This window comes from Stegodyphus dumicola, chromosome 4 (genome assembly GCF_044657685.1).
Source record: "Stegodyphus dumicola isolate Sdum_Otavi_A_Nest chromosome 4, ASM4465768v1".
Lineage (NCBI taxonomy): Eukaryota > Metazoa > Arthropoda > Arachnida > Araneae > Eresidae > Stegodyphus > Stegodyphus dumicola.
This window is the reverse complement of record NC_140771.1, coordinates 210,388,466-210,402,946: the sequence shown is the minus strand read 5'-3', so window position 1 is coordinate 210,402,946 and position 14,481 is coordinate 210,388,466. Positions and strand designations below refer to the sequence as shown.

The following is a 14,481-nucleotide window of genomic DNA, read 5'->3' as shown; positions in this document are numbered from 1 at the left end:
TACTTCGTAATTTTTAATACAGATATTTTGAGTTTTTTTGTATTTTTGCCTTGTCGCGAAGTGAAAACTGAATTAATTGAATGAGAAATACTCAATCGTCTGTGAAAAACTGTTTCTTTTTCGTTTTGTTTGCTTAATTTCTTTTATACATCGTTCTAGCTCTTTGTTATAGTATTTGAATAGAACATGTGGCAACGATTAGATAATTCTTTAAATGGTATAAATATTGTGCATTCTGAGTTATAATATGAATGAAATATAATACTGTTAAGTAAACCTAGCGCCAGAGTGTCGTTTTTTTTCGCGAAATCCTTCGTCTCCCGTCTTGTTTAATCTTCCTACAAAATGTGGCGTCATTCTCGCAAATAGATCGCGCTACAGAACACTGTGAGCACTGTCAGTTTAATTATGGCCACCCGGTATATTTATCTTTTCCCTTGTATTGTCAGCTGTCGAGTAATATAAAAATCTTTCTTGATATGTTTGATTTATGTAAATATTTAGCCCCTATTTTTTATTTTTAATTTATTTATTTATTTATTTGCTTGTTTTTTACTTCCTTGTACGAAGTAAAAAGGAAGTATTGTAATCGCAAAAAGCTTCAGGCAGCATATTTCAATGAAAATATCCACTTTGACCACTTTCGAATGCAATTTAACGATGTTTTTGCATGATATCTATACAAAAAGACAGAATAAAAGACTCTTTTCCTCCAAAAAAACTAAAAAAACTGCTTTAAAATGAATTCTGAAGAGAATTTTTCGTGGCGTCTGTACGTACGTGCGTGTGTACTTACGTATCTCGCATAACTCAAAAACGAGTAGCCTAAGAACGTTGAAATTTTGTATATAAGACTACTATAACATGTAGATGTGCACCTCGTATTTTGGTTTCAGTCGGCCACGCCAAACATTTATAAATATATACACTCTGTTACCCGGCTCAGTGATCTCAGTTTCTTTACTCTTATATGTTTGTAAATTGTACGTTTTTTGCTTTTAAAATGATTGAATTATGTTGTTCTTATCTTCCAGTTAAAGTTTTTATGCCTTTCGTAATTCTGGAAGCAATATTTGTACAATTATCAACAATTTAAAAGCTATTTAAGTGCAGTTAAGTTTTAAATAACATGGCGGACATATTTGTTTACATTTGAAACAGCAGAATCGTAGATTTGTTGCCAATCTAGAGACACTAAGCTTCGCAACAGAAAAATAACGCCTTCATTTATTATTGCGAATTAAATCATGCTTAATCCTTTCTGGAATTTTTTCGAGGAAATAAGTATTTAAGATTTACTTCGTAATTTTTAATACAGATATTTTGAGTTTTTTTGTATTTTTGCCTTGTCGCGAAGTGAAAACTGAATTAATTGAATGAGAAATACTCAATCGTCTGTGAAAAACTGTTTCTTTTTCGTTTTGTTTGCTTAATTTCTTTTATACATCGTTCTAGCTCTTTGTTATAGTATTTGAATAGAACATGTGGCAACGATTAGATAATTCTTTAAATGGTATAAATATTGTGCATTCTGAGTTATAATATGAATGAAATATAATACTGTTAAGTAAACCTAGCGCCAGAGTGTCGTTTTTTTTCGCGAAATCCTTCGTCTCCCGTCTTGTTTAATCTTCCTACAAAATGTGGCGTCATTCTCGCAAATAGATCGCGCTACAGAACACTGTGAGCACTGTCAGTTTAATTATGGCCACCCGGTATATTTATCTTTTCCCTTGTATTGTCAGCTGTCGAGTAATATAAAAATCTTTCTTGATATGTTTGATTTATGTAAAAATTTAGCCCCTATTTTTTATTTTTAATTTATTTATTTATTTATTTGCTTGTTTTTTACTTCCTTGTACGAAGTAAAAAGGAAGTATTGTAATCGCAAAAAGCTTCAGGCAGCATATTTCAATGAAAATATCCACTTTGACCACTTTCGAATGCAATTTAACGATGTTTTTGCATGATATCTATACAAAAAGACAGAATAAAAGACTCTTTTCCTCCAAAAAAACTAAAAAAACTGCTTTAAAATGAATTCTGAAGAGAATTTTTCGTGGCGTCTGTACGTACGTGCGTGTGTACTTACGTATCTCGCATAACTCAAAAACGAGTAGCCTAAGAACGTTGAAATTTTGTATATAAGACTACTATAACATGTAGATGTGCACCTCGTATTTTGGTTTCAGTCGGCCACGCCAAACATTTATAAATATATACACTCTGTTACCCGGCTCAGTGATCTCAGTTTCTTTACTCTTATATGTTTGTAAATTGTACGTTTTTTGCTTTTAAAATGATTGAATTATGTTGTTCTTATCTTCCAGTTAAAGTTTTTATGCCTTTCGTAATTCTGGAAGCAATATTTGTACAATTATCAACAATTTAAAAGCTATTTAAGTGCAGTTAAGTTTTAAATAACATGGCGGACATATTTGTTTACATTTGAAACAGCAGAATCGTAGATTTGTTGCCAATCTAGAGACACTAAGCTTCGCAACAGAAAAATAACGCCTTCATTTATTATTGCGAATTAAATCATGCTTAATCCTTTCTGGAATTTTTTCGAGGAAATAAGTATTTAAGATTTACTTCGTAATTTTTAATACAGATATTTTGAGTTTTTTTGTATTTTTGCCTTGTCGCGAAGTGAAAACTGAATTAATTGAATGAGAAATACTCAATCGTCTGTGAAAAACTGTTTCTTTTTCGTTTTGTTTGCTTAATTTCTTTTATACATCGTTCTAGCTCTTTGTTATAGTATTTGAATAGAACATGTGGCAACGATTAGATAATTCTTTAAATGGTATAAATATTGTGCATTCTGAGTTATAATATGAATGAAATATAATACTGTTAAGTAAACCTAGCGCCAGAGTGTCGTTTTTTTTCGCGAAATCCTTCGTCTCCCGTCTTGTTTAATCTTCCTACAAAATGTGGCGTCATTCTCGCAAATAGATCGCGCTACAGAACACTGTGAGCACTGTCAGTTTAATTATGGCCACCCGGTATATTTATCTTTTCCCTTGTATTGTCAGCTGTCGAGTAATATAAAAATCTTTCTTGATATGTTTGATTTATGTAAAAATTTAGCCCCTATTTTTTATTTTTAATTTATTTATTTATTTATTTGCTTGTTTTTTACTTCCTTGTACGAAGTAAAAAGGAAGTATTGTAATCGCAAAAAGCTTCAGGCAGCATATTTCAATGAAAATATCCACTTTGACCACTTTCGAATGCAATTTAACGATGTTTTTGCATGATATCTATACAAAAAGACAGAATAAAAGACTCTTTTCCTCCAAAAAAACTAAAAAAACTGCTTTAAAATGAATTCTGAAGAGAATTTTTCGTGGCGTCTGTACGTACGTGCGTGTGTACTTACGTATCTCGCATAACTCAAAAACGAGTAGCCTAAGAACGTTGAAATTTTGTATATAAGACTACTATAACATGTAGATGTGCACCTCGTATTTTGGTTTCAGTCGGCCACGCCAAACATTTATAAATATATACACTCTGTTACCCGGCTCAGTGATCTCAGTTTCTTTACTCTTATATGTTTGTAAATTGTACGTTTTTTGCTTTTAAAATGATTGAATTATGTTGTTCTTATCTTCCAGTTAAAGTTTTTATGCCTTTCGTAATTCTGGAAGCAATATTTGTACAATTATCAACAATTTAAAAGCTATTTAAGTGCAGTTAAGTTTTAAATAACATGGCGGACATATTTGTTTACATTTGAAACAGCAGAATCGTAGATTTGTTGCCAATCTAGAGACACTAAGCTTCGCAACAGAAAAATAACGCCTTCATTTATTATTGCGAATTAAATCATGCTTAATCCTTTCTGGAATTTTTTCGAGGAAATAAGTATTTAAGATTTACTTCGTAATTTTTAATACAGATATTTTGAGTTTTTTTGTATTTTTGCCTTGTCGCGAAGTGAAAACTGAATTAATTGAATGAGAAATACTCAATCGTCTGTGAAAAACTGTTTCTTTTTCGTTTTGTTTGCTTAATTTCTTTTATACATCGTTCTAGCTCTTTGTTATAGTATTTGAATAGAACATGTGGCAACGATTAGATAATTCTTTAAATGGTATAAATATTGTGCATTCTGAGTTATAATATGAATGAAATATAATACTGTTAAGTAAACCTAGCGCCAGAGTGTCGTTTTGGTAAACAAAGTGAATTTTAAAGAATGCATTTATTCTATTGTGGTTTATGAGCTATCGGCGAAGTAGGTTTAATTCAATCTAATAAGTTAAATGAAATGCAAGAAAAAATGCGTATAATTTAATATTCCGTACAAGGAAGTCATGTGGTGTATACATCAGATTTTTAATCACAAGTAAACAGAAATGATAGTGTGTATTTTGTAATTTGAAAGTAGTCAGGTTCATAATTTGTCAATAAACAAAATTCTTGAATGTTATCTTGCATTCATACCTACCAGTGGAGTCGACATTTTTTTTATTTTTAAAATGTGTTTTTATTTTTAAAATCTCCAGTGTGTATATAACTTAGTACTCAAATTATTTATGCATCTGTTGTGTCATACTTATGGAACAGTTGCTGTACATAAGCAAGTTAGACATATCTGCTTTCTGCTGTATTAACCTACTCTCTTTTGCTCTTCATCCTAGCCAAGATGTACCTCAGTCCTGTGCAAGTTTCCTTTAAATATTTTAATATTAAATCATTATCTTCAGAAAAAATATTTTCTGTCTTTAAAAGATATATTAAATTCGGTCTGTAGCTTTTAATTAATGTAAAATTATGTTCTGTTTTGCAATTTTGAGGAGGAAGGGAATTAACTCCTCCATTTAGCTTGAGTGAATAAAGGTATGCTTTTCTTGTTGGCTTTGTTAACCATTTAGTTGTGTTTTTCTTTGCTCTTAAAAGTTTATTTTAGTTACTTTTAAAATCATATGTTTAGTTATTTCAATGTAATTGTGTATCACTTATGATGATTAGAAATCCATAGCTATTGTATGTTGATTATTAAGCCTATAAAAATAGCATGATTAAAAAGGAGCCCAGTTAGATGCAACCAGAGTATTTGCTTTCATATACATAAATCAAAATATATGAACCACATTTTATTTCTTTTAAAATCTTGCTCATTAAAATTAATTTTTACGAGAAGACGTGTATGTGTACACATTAAGGAAAAGAAGCATTTATAAAAATATTAAGTATGCATTAAATTTTTTTCTTGACACTAGTTTTATCTTTTAAGAACATAGATGAGTATGAGTAGTTCTGAATTCTATCACAGTTTTTCCTGAGTGTTGCTTTTTTAAAGTTAATACATTTATTTATTTTTTAGATGCATTATATAGGGAACAAACTCACCCTTCATAATGTCTGGATAAAAATTTTCTTTTACCACATATTATGTTCATTATGTATATCATTTTAAAATATTCTCTAAAAGTGTAGCAGAATTTACACTAAAAGTATTCATAATCTATGAGACTAAAAGTGTAAAATAATAAAAAGTGGATGGATGATTAGGAAAGAAGCTAAAAGGAAAGTCTATTTGGTTATTATTAATTTATGTATATTGGAAATTGCTGCCTGCTATGTAGTTGTAAACTAATTTTTGTGTATAATCGTACTATTGTAGGTTCAACTGATGGGGCTATTCATGTCTGGAATTCTGATACTGGTTTGCGTACTGCTCTATTACAGTGTGGCCATAGTAATCCTGTGCACTGTGTGCAGTTTAATCCAAAATATATGATGTTGGTCTCTGCATCTAATCAGATGGTATGTTTACATTTGTATAAAATTAATTAAATGTTCTAGTCTTGAGATTTGCCCCATTTTAGAATATTTAAAAGCAAATTAAATCAAATATATTTTTTAACCAAAAATGTTAATACTTTTTCTGTTGAAATGATAATGTTATATTTTTATTGAAGATTTGCTTGATATAAACTTGTATTTTTCAAAAATAGCCAAATTTTTATCACATTTAAAAAAGAGTTTTAAAATGTAAATTTTTAATACTGCAGTTTGTAATAGTGATTTTAAAATGTTAGTAAAGTATTAGCAATATCAGCTAAGTTTCTTAACCATTTGACTGCTACGTGGCAGAAAAGCGGAGTGTTCATTTGTCTCAAAAACCGCAAATTTCAGTGTGTCTTTATTGCTTTACAATACGAAAAGAATTATTAAAATTGATTGATATTTGTGTAAATGAGAGTGTTTTATTTGACATCATAAAGTCAAATAAAACCTGCAGTTTTCATGTGTTCTTGCAAGAATTACTTAGTAGTCAAACGGTTAAGGTAATTTATTTAAAAAACTTGAAGTGTACAGAGTTTATTGAAAATAATCTTTGAAGGAGCTTGATTTTAGAAAAAGTCATAAGAAATGGTTATACAAAAAGAAAGAAAAAAAAAAAAAAAATCCTCCTCTCATTTTGCAAAGAAATTGGTTTTTCCTCCTCCCCGTTCTTATAATGGAGTACGCTTTTTAAAAAAATAAATAAATAAAAATGCTAGACACATTATTTGCCTGTTAAAAATAAAACAAGAATATTTTAATTTTATTGGTGAAATTTTAAGTAGTTTAAAGTAACAGTAGCTGAATTTCAAATATTTAACAGCTTCTTTATATACATTGTTTTATTTATGAAATGTAGGGAAAGTTGCTTAATTTTTTTTAACGAGACCAGTTAACTTTGTTAAACTTCTTATAAAAGTTCAAACTGAAAAAATACGTAGTACTTGTATATGTTTGGTAGTTGAAATTAGGCGTGATTGAGAACTTTTTGAACTTATTACAAGGACTGCGTTGAATCTTGTAATGTGATAATATACAAATATCATTAAATACTTCAAGCCTCTCCCTATCAAAAGCAATCATTTGAGTTTTATATCCTTCAGCATACATCTTTCAGTTAAATACATCTAGTTGTGACAAAAGTTTTCCACCAAAAAATGTTCTTAATAAAGTTAGGAAAAAAACATGAAATCAGTACCTTTAGTGCAGGTAGTAATTAGCACCCAAATCTATGATTTTCTGTCACCGTTTTTGGTAATTTTTCAAAGCCTTCAGCCCAGAAACTTGGTAGATGGTAGTTAAAAACTGTTCAACTCATTTCGGATGTCCTGTGCAGAATGGACGACAACATGTAGCTGCAAGTGTGAAAAAAGGTAAAAGTCTGAAGAAAATATGTCAGGGCTATTTGGTGGGTGTGGCAAAAGATCCAATTCGAGTCATTACAGAGTCCAACCAGTGAATGCAAACACGTGTGGTCTTGCATTACTTGATGGAACGTTATGTTTTTGCTCTGGAACTCAGTTCGACATTTTTCCTAGATAGCAGCGTTAACAGGGACTAGCATCTTGCTGTAAACTGTACTGTTGAGGATTTTTCCTTTTTTCAGATGCTCTTTATGGATAATACTATGACAATCCCACCAGATACAAAATACGATCTTTTTGTTAGTCAAATTGCATTTGCGACGCTGCTGATGGGCTCACCGGGCAAAGACTAACCCGCTTTTTACCCTGTGTTGTTGAAATAAATCGACATTTAATCACAGGTGAGGATCCGGTCCAAAATTTTGTCCTTGCGCTTATACTCGAACAGATTAGTGCAGACCCGAACACATGTGTCCTTACCTGCTTGAGTCAGCTCATGCAGCACCCAGCAATTTAAATTGTACCTCTTATTGCAATGCATACCGTGGCTAATGGACATGCCACTAATATGTAACTCCTTAGCAAGCTGTAGCGTGGTGTATACTGATCTTCTTTCAGAAGTTCTCGCAGGCAGGTCTCATCATCAGCAGGTTGGCCAGAGTGCTCTGCTTCTTGAATGTCATAATCTTTGTTTTTGAACTTTCGATAGCAAACTTTCACAGTGTCATATGATACAACATTAGTACCTAAAGCTATACACCTAATTTGGTGACATTCTGTAACTTTTTGCAGTAGAACCAGAAGTAAATGATGGTTCTAATCTGGTAGTGTCATACTTCTATTTCAGACACCTTGTACTTAATGATAACAGGTTTTTTTTTTTTTTTTCCACATCATAGTGGTTAAGAAAGACTCTCTTTCAAATGCCAAAAATCATTTAACAAAGTATGATTAAACATGCCAATGCGCATTTATTGTTTACATACAATGTTACATACAAACGCGCATATAATAGTTGCGGTGGCAGGAAACTTTCATTAAAAACCAATATTTACATCTTCATGATTTAAAACTGTGTTATTGTTCTACACTTTCTTTTAAAAAATGTATTATTGTTGTAGGCGTTTTGGTTGCCATCAATGCCAGATGATGAACTGTGATACTTCTCGTGAAGTTCAGGAAGAAGAGGAGGGAGTTCATTTGTCACATACTCTAAATAAACTGTGATACCTTAAAACCATGATGTGAAATTTTTAGTCATATATATCATGTTAAGACAGTCTCAGACTTGGCACTTTTTTCTTTTACTTTATGTGCTGTTTTATATTGTGTTGTGTTGTAAGTGCTGTATGAAAAATCATTTCAAGGTAATAATTTATCTCTACTAAAGAAATTCAACCAAAGGAATTTTTTGTACATATGTCTTGTTAATGAAATATGTAACACTATCATAAATATCTATCTACAATCAAGTCATTGACATTCATTGTATATGTATAATAAAAATCTCAACTTTATAGTGCCTATGAATTATGAGCTATTTCTAATGTTGAATTTTTCGCTTATGGTGCTGTTTTGCTTGTATCGAAACAGCTGTTCCTTTTTACAGATTCGCACAACATTTTACTTTTCAAGGTCTTTGAACCTAACGGGTATGGCAGCTGAGACTGAAAAAAGGGGGGGGGGGAATAATTAGTACGATGAGCAAATTTTCTTACGTTAATGTTATGTTTCAAAGTGTTTTTTGTAATTTTGGGGTATAGACTTAATTTTCCCCCCAGATTCTGTAAAATGTATAATAGGCATATATTTTTTCCCATGTCCTATTTTATGTTTTGTTAGCATTTAGTGTTAATGTTAGATTCATGAACACTACTTAAAGTTTTCCTTAAATATTGCTGTTACTACCATAGGGATAGAATCGTATGAAGACTTTAAATATGCAGGTCAGTCTCTTCCGTGCTGTCGTGGTCTTTGGTATTTTGTATGCATAATCAAGTTAAATGCTGAAAGGGCGTTTTTAGTTAATTAACAGAAGAGACTAGCAAAAAATTCAAATAATATGTATATTAAGAATTTTATAAGCGATGTGTGAAATATAATCCTGTGGTGTAATTCAGACCAAATTTAACTATTAAGATTATTGAATTATCAAATTTCAAAGTTAATGTAAAATAAAACATTATTTATGAATGTTTTAATAGATGTAAATAATATGAATTTCTCATTATTTATGAGAATGTCAAAGAATTTTCATTTGAAAGAGTTTTAATGTCTTAATGTGAGAATATGCCTCAGTGTCTTTGCTTTGTGATATATTTTAGCAATCACTGCTAAAGTAAAATCAAATAAGCAATAATCAGGATAATATTATTTTGAAATATTATTTGCAGAACTCGTTTCATAATTACTTAATTGTAGTTTTTTAAATACTTAACTTAATTTAATCTGAAAATAACTTTTCAATGTAGTGAATTGCATTTTGATAATTTTTACAGTTATTTAAAACTGGGCTTTATTTCATGTAATTTTAACAAAATTTTTGCATTATCTCTGAAGGTGTACAAATCTCAGATTTAATTAAAAAAATAATAAAATTAATTGTATTTTTAAATGTATAATATTTGTTGTGTGTTTGTATATTATATATACATCCCTTCTTCCCAAATACTATGTATTGCCTTTATGTGTTTACTATAATATTTGTATTTTTTAATAGATTCAACAAAATCATACATTTATGGTAGTAAAAATCAAGTTTAGCAAAAAGGTGCAATTCATGATCTTGAATGAAGCAAGTAGTAATAATTTGATATCTAGCATATCTTATTTGTTTAAAGTATTTATAGATTTTAATTAATAGATTCTTGATAAAGCTCTCCTGAGCCCCTTGCTTTGAGATTTCTTTTAGATTTGTTGCAGATGCCATATTTTTTTCAAAACACGTCTGTTTTTAAATACATTTGGCAAAAATTTTTCTTTCTGCTTTCTTCACAAATATTTTTATCTCATCAGTGGCATAATGTACAAGACATTTAAACATGGGTAATTGGGTAAAGTCCTGAATGAAGGGATCTATCTTTGGCAGATAGCCCTAAAGAGCTTTGCTATAATCAAATTTGCTATAATCCAGTGTATTTCTGATCAACTAACTTCTAATGTCATTTTTCACTTTCTAGGATTTTGTATTCTCTTGATTGGACTAAAGATTATATTCTCTTGAATGAAAGGATGCTATGTCATTTTAATTCCATTTTTTTTTAAAGCAGGCTTTATTTTTTTTTTTTTTTTTTAGCATTAAGCATTTTTAATTTCTGTATTTCCATCAGTATTACATTTTTCAGATACATGAAGTTCAAATATTTTAGATCTGACTTTGTTTTTATTGCCTACAGGTTTCCCTTTTATTTTGAAAGTTTTATATAGTTTTATTTATAAAATAATCTGGTTTTTATGGGGGTTGTAATTTTAGTGTAATATGTAAAACATTATTGAACTATTTTTCTTCTTCTTCCGCTATGCCACATCTGCTAATATTCAGATATTTTTATTAAAAAGGTATTGCTTTCTTCTTCAGCTTATACATCTGAGCTCATACATTTTCCATTGTATTGAAACTTATTAGATATCTCAGCTTTTAAATATTTATGGGAATGTACATTAGAAACAACATTATAGGCTAATTTTTTTTTATATGTATTACTAGATCAACTGTGAGCAGATTTTTTTTTTTTTTAAATGTGATCTGTTTTAGTACTCAATATTTTTTTATTTTGTCAGTATTTTCTTCTCTTTCATCTTCTACTAAAAATTATATTTCCTTGGCAGAAATAGCATTTTATCTTTCAGTGCTCATCTACTTTCATATTGTTTAAATATTATCAGTAAGAATTGTTAAAAATAATTTGTTTCAATTATATTCAATACTTCTTAGTTTTGATTTCTTTGTACTGAAAATGATCTTGTACTTTATGAAGCTTATAATAAAGTATTGCAATAACAGTATAATGTAAGTATGACTGCAAAATCAAGATATACATCAAGACTTCATTCTTCCAAAAGTTGACAAATGATCTAACAAAAAAATATTAACAAAAATCTTTCCAACTTTAAAATTATTTTTCAATGTCACTTCTTAAGACCATGATAATAATAATAATAATAAGACATGTTTCCTTGATAATAAGGTGAGAAAACTTGGTCTTACAGAAGACTTAATCTAAAAGAATAGGAAACATAGAATTTTATATTGTTATATCCCAATAATTTCCAATGAGAACTTTGTTTGAAGAATACTAAATTATATTAAACATTTAAAAATCATATTAGCCATGTGCATTATTCTGGCAGGACCAGATTAAGTGTTTGTAAAAGTTTGAAATCTTTATTTTGTTGGTTTGCTGTATATAAATTATTAAAAAAGAAAAAAAAAAAAGTCCTGTATTTTAAATAATATAATATAGTGTTGTAATCCCAGTCAATCTGCCAGCTTCTACACTGAGCTTTGTATTTATATGTATTAAAATGATACTGTTAAAAATAATGTAAGTGTAATGGTAACAAAATGTATTTTATTCAATAATGAGCTTTTTATTTTTTTTTTATTTGAACTCTTGTATGTATTATGGTATATTTTTCTCAATTGTTATACAGGGTAAAGTTTTATATATGTGTATGTATGTAGGGGACCATGTATTGGTTGGTAATAGAAGGTTAGTTATTATTGGTGCTAGCAATGCATTTTCTTTCTATAACATTACAAATATTAAGATTGAAATGTGTTATAGATGTATATTTAACTACACTCCAACTATCTTATATAATTTATTTTATCCAAGTGTTCTTTTCTCTTATATAAATTTATTGAATTAATTTGTCCTTTGGTTAAAAATGAAAACTGTTCGATTGAAAGTCTATTTGAACTTGTAAAATTCTATTGCCTGTAGCTTAAAAAGTGGAACAGTATTTTCAACATATTACATTAGCTCGTTGGTGTTTGATTTTAATCAATAGGGCAGAAATTCTTTTTCAAAAATGTGTAGTTCTGAAATTATGGAGCTTGTGTGTCTCATTTGTCTTTGCATCTGCATTGTAATGCAGTTAAAATGTATGTTGTGGTAATTATTAACTTTGTATGGTGAGTAATGTATTAATATTTTGTCAACTTTTTATGAACTTTTCCCAGGTGCAGATATTAAGTGCACATTTTGTATTATTGTATTGTAACATTTTTTGTTATGTTGCTTTATGTATTAAATAGCAAAATGTAACTGAGTTAAGACTCTTAATAAAAGAATCATTTGGAAGTCCTTATTAGTTACACTTGATTGTCCCATGCTATTGCATTGCCCTTTCACTACTGCTAGACTATCAATCCCCCCTTTTTCCAGAACTAAAAAAATACATATACATTTATTTACATTTAGATTATTTTTAATGTGGTTTAGAAATTAAGCAAGTATAGAAAATATTGCTAAATACCAAAACTTGAATAAAAGTTATTTTTTGTTTCATATCCCATCGGGTTAAGAACCCCTGTTTTGATTTAAATCCATTTTTGCAAATGTGTCCATTTCAACGTACAGTTAAAAGATTTTCTGTGTATTTACCTATTCACAGTGCATACTCAGTATATACCTCACTTGCCCTGTAATTATAGAATCAATATCAGTTTTACTAACTTTTAAAAGAAATTCTATATGAATAAAAAAATTGTTTGCTACTACTGGTATTTAATTTCACAATTAAGGTCATCTCTTTTAGAACTTCGGCATTCTAGAATTGACATCCTTTCAAACAATGAGAAGTATCAAAACTCTAGCTGAATTTAAGCACTGGTTTGTTGTTGTGAGTTGTCTTTTGATATCCAGTATACAGGGTTCGTAGCGGTTCTTACAAGTGCTTATAAGTCCTTATATTTGAAAATAAAATATAAAGGCCCTTATAGGTGCTTACTTTTTCTTTAAAGCACTTATTTTTTTGTTTTTAGTGCTTATTTTTTGCTTTTAGTGCTTTTTTTTAATCCTTTGTTTTTAATGAAAGCGCATTTTTTCCCTGTACCAAAGCCGAAACTAAATAAACAACTTTTCTTTGTTATATGCAACGTCAGATGGTGAATCATACTCACGAAAATTGCTTACCCCCCTTCCTCTGCATTAACGTAACCTATGGTGCGTGCGAGAGTACAGACAGGTGCACGTCGTTCTATTGGCCAAAGAATTGCGAAAACGTAGAAAATTCCGGTACATTCGGTATTCTTTTCCTCCCACCCAAATACTACACACGTTTGAATTTCTATCAAGATTTTAATAATTTGCATTCTCATTCCGCGTGGTCAGCTCATATTCGTGTTTATTAAGATCGTTATGCTTATATTATGAGTATATGTATGAATATTTATAATAGTATAGTTGCAGTAACTGCTGAAGTATAGATAAACTTCCAAAAATTGGTGTGTTTTTACACAGATTAGCTTTCTAAGGAATAATATTCGGAATGGCTTAAATAAAAGGAAAGTAATCGAATAGTCAAAATAATTTCATTTTCTTTGCCTATACATTATACAGTATGGAGGTTGGGAGTTTCTCCGCAAAATCTCTAATATTGAAGCAGCGGACTTTTTTTGGTCACTGTCCAATCTGGATTGAATAGGACTAAAAGTTTTTGCGGTTTACCCAACCCAAGCGAAGATTGATTCTATTCCGGAAATTTAATACAGTCTGTTGAAAATTAGAATCAGAAACACCCCAGATTAGTAAGTCTCTTTCTTTTCCTTTATTTAGTTCTTTTTTCTCCGAATACCGGCAGGTGTTGATTCCGATTGCGTAATATCCCATATGGAAGCACGTATTGCGCAATAACGTTTGCGGTATTTTGCATTGATAATTAATTTTGATGTTCAGTCTGAGATTTGTTTATGCACACTTAAAAGAGTTTTACTGTGCTTTCTAAGCAGAATATTTCTCAGTTCCGTTGGTTTTTATATGATGCACATATCGAAATGTCAAAATAATTTATTTAGCTTAAATTTAAATCTAAAGAACAGCTACAATCTCCCCCACTCCTCTTTTTCCAGTTACTATCCGGAATATTCGGGAATTTCGAGTATGCGGGTTAGTTAAGCTTTTACTGTTAAAGGATGACTGAATGAAGCAATTTCCTGTCTTCTGATTTCAGAAATGTGCCTCTTTATTACTTAAATTACTTTGCTTGGGATATATGTTAAGGGAAAACTGTTATGCAATGAAAATTTAGAAAATGTTCAGAATTTTGATTTAAGTTAAATTATTTAAATATTAATATGAGTGGAAAA

General features: G+C 29.8%; 1 protein-coding gene across 2 annotated transcripts in view; it reads left to right on the top strand.

Moving 5' to 3' along the window:
- LOC118183545 (WD repeat-containing protein 82-like) overlaps positions 1 to 12,482 on the top strand; it is a 75,267-nt gene extending 62,785 nt beyond the window's left edge. For both annotated transcript variants that reach the window (XM_035353138.2, XM_035353137.2), the window contains 2 exons: positions 5,642 to 5,784; positions 8,291 to 12,482. In XM_035353138.2, the coding sequence (XP_035209029.1) occupies positions 5,642 to 5,784; positions 8,291 to 8,329 (182 nt within the window). In that variant the 3' untranslated portion in view covers positions 8,330 to 12,482. The remainder of the gene's footprint in view (positions 1 to 5,641; positions 5,785 to 8,290) is intronic.
- Positions 12,483 to 14,481: the final 1,999 nt, after the last annotated feature.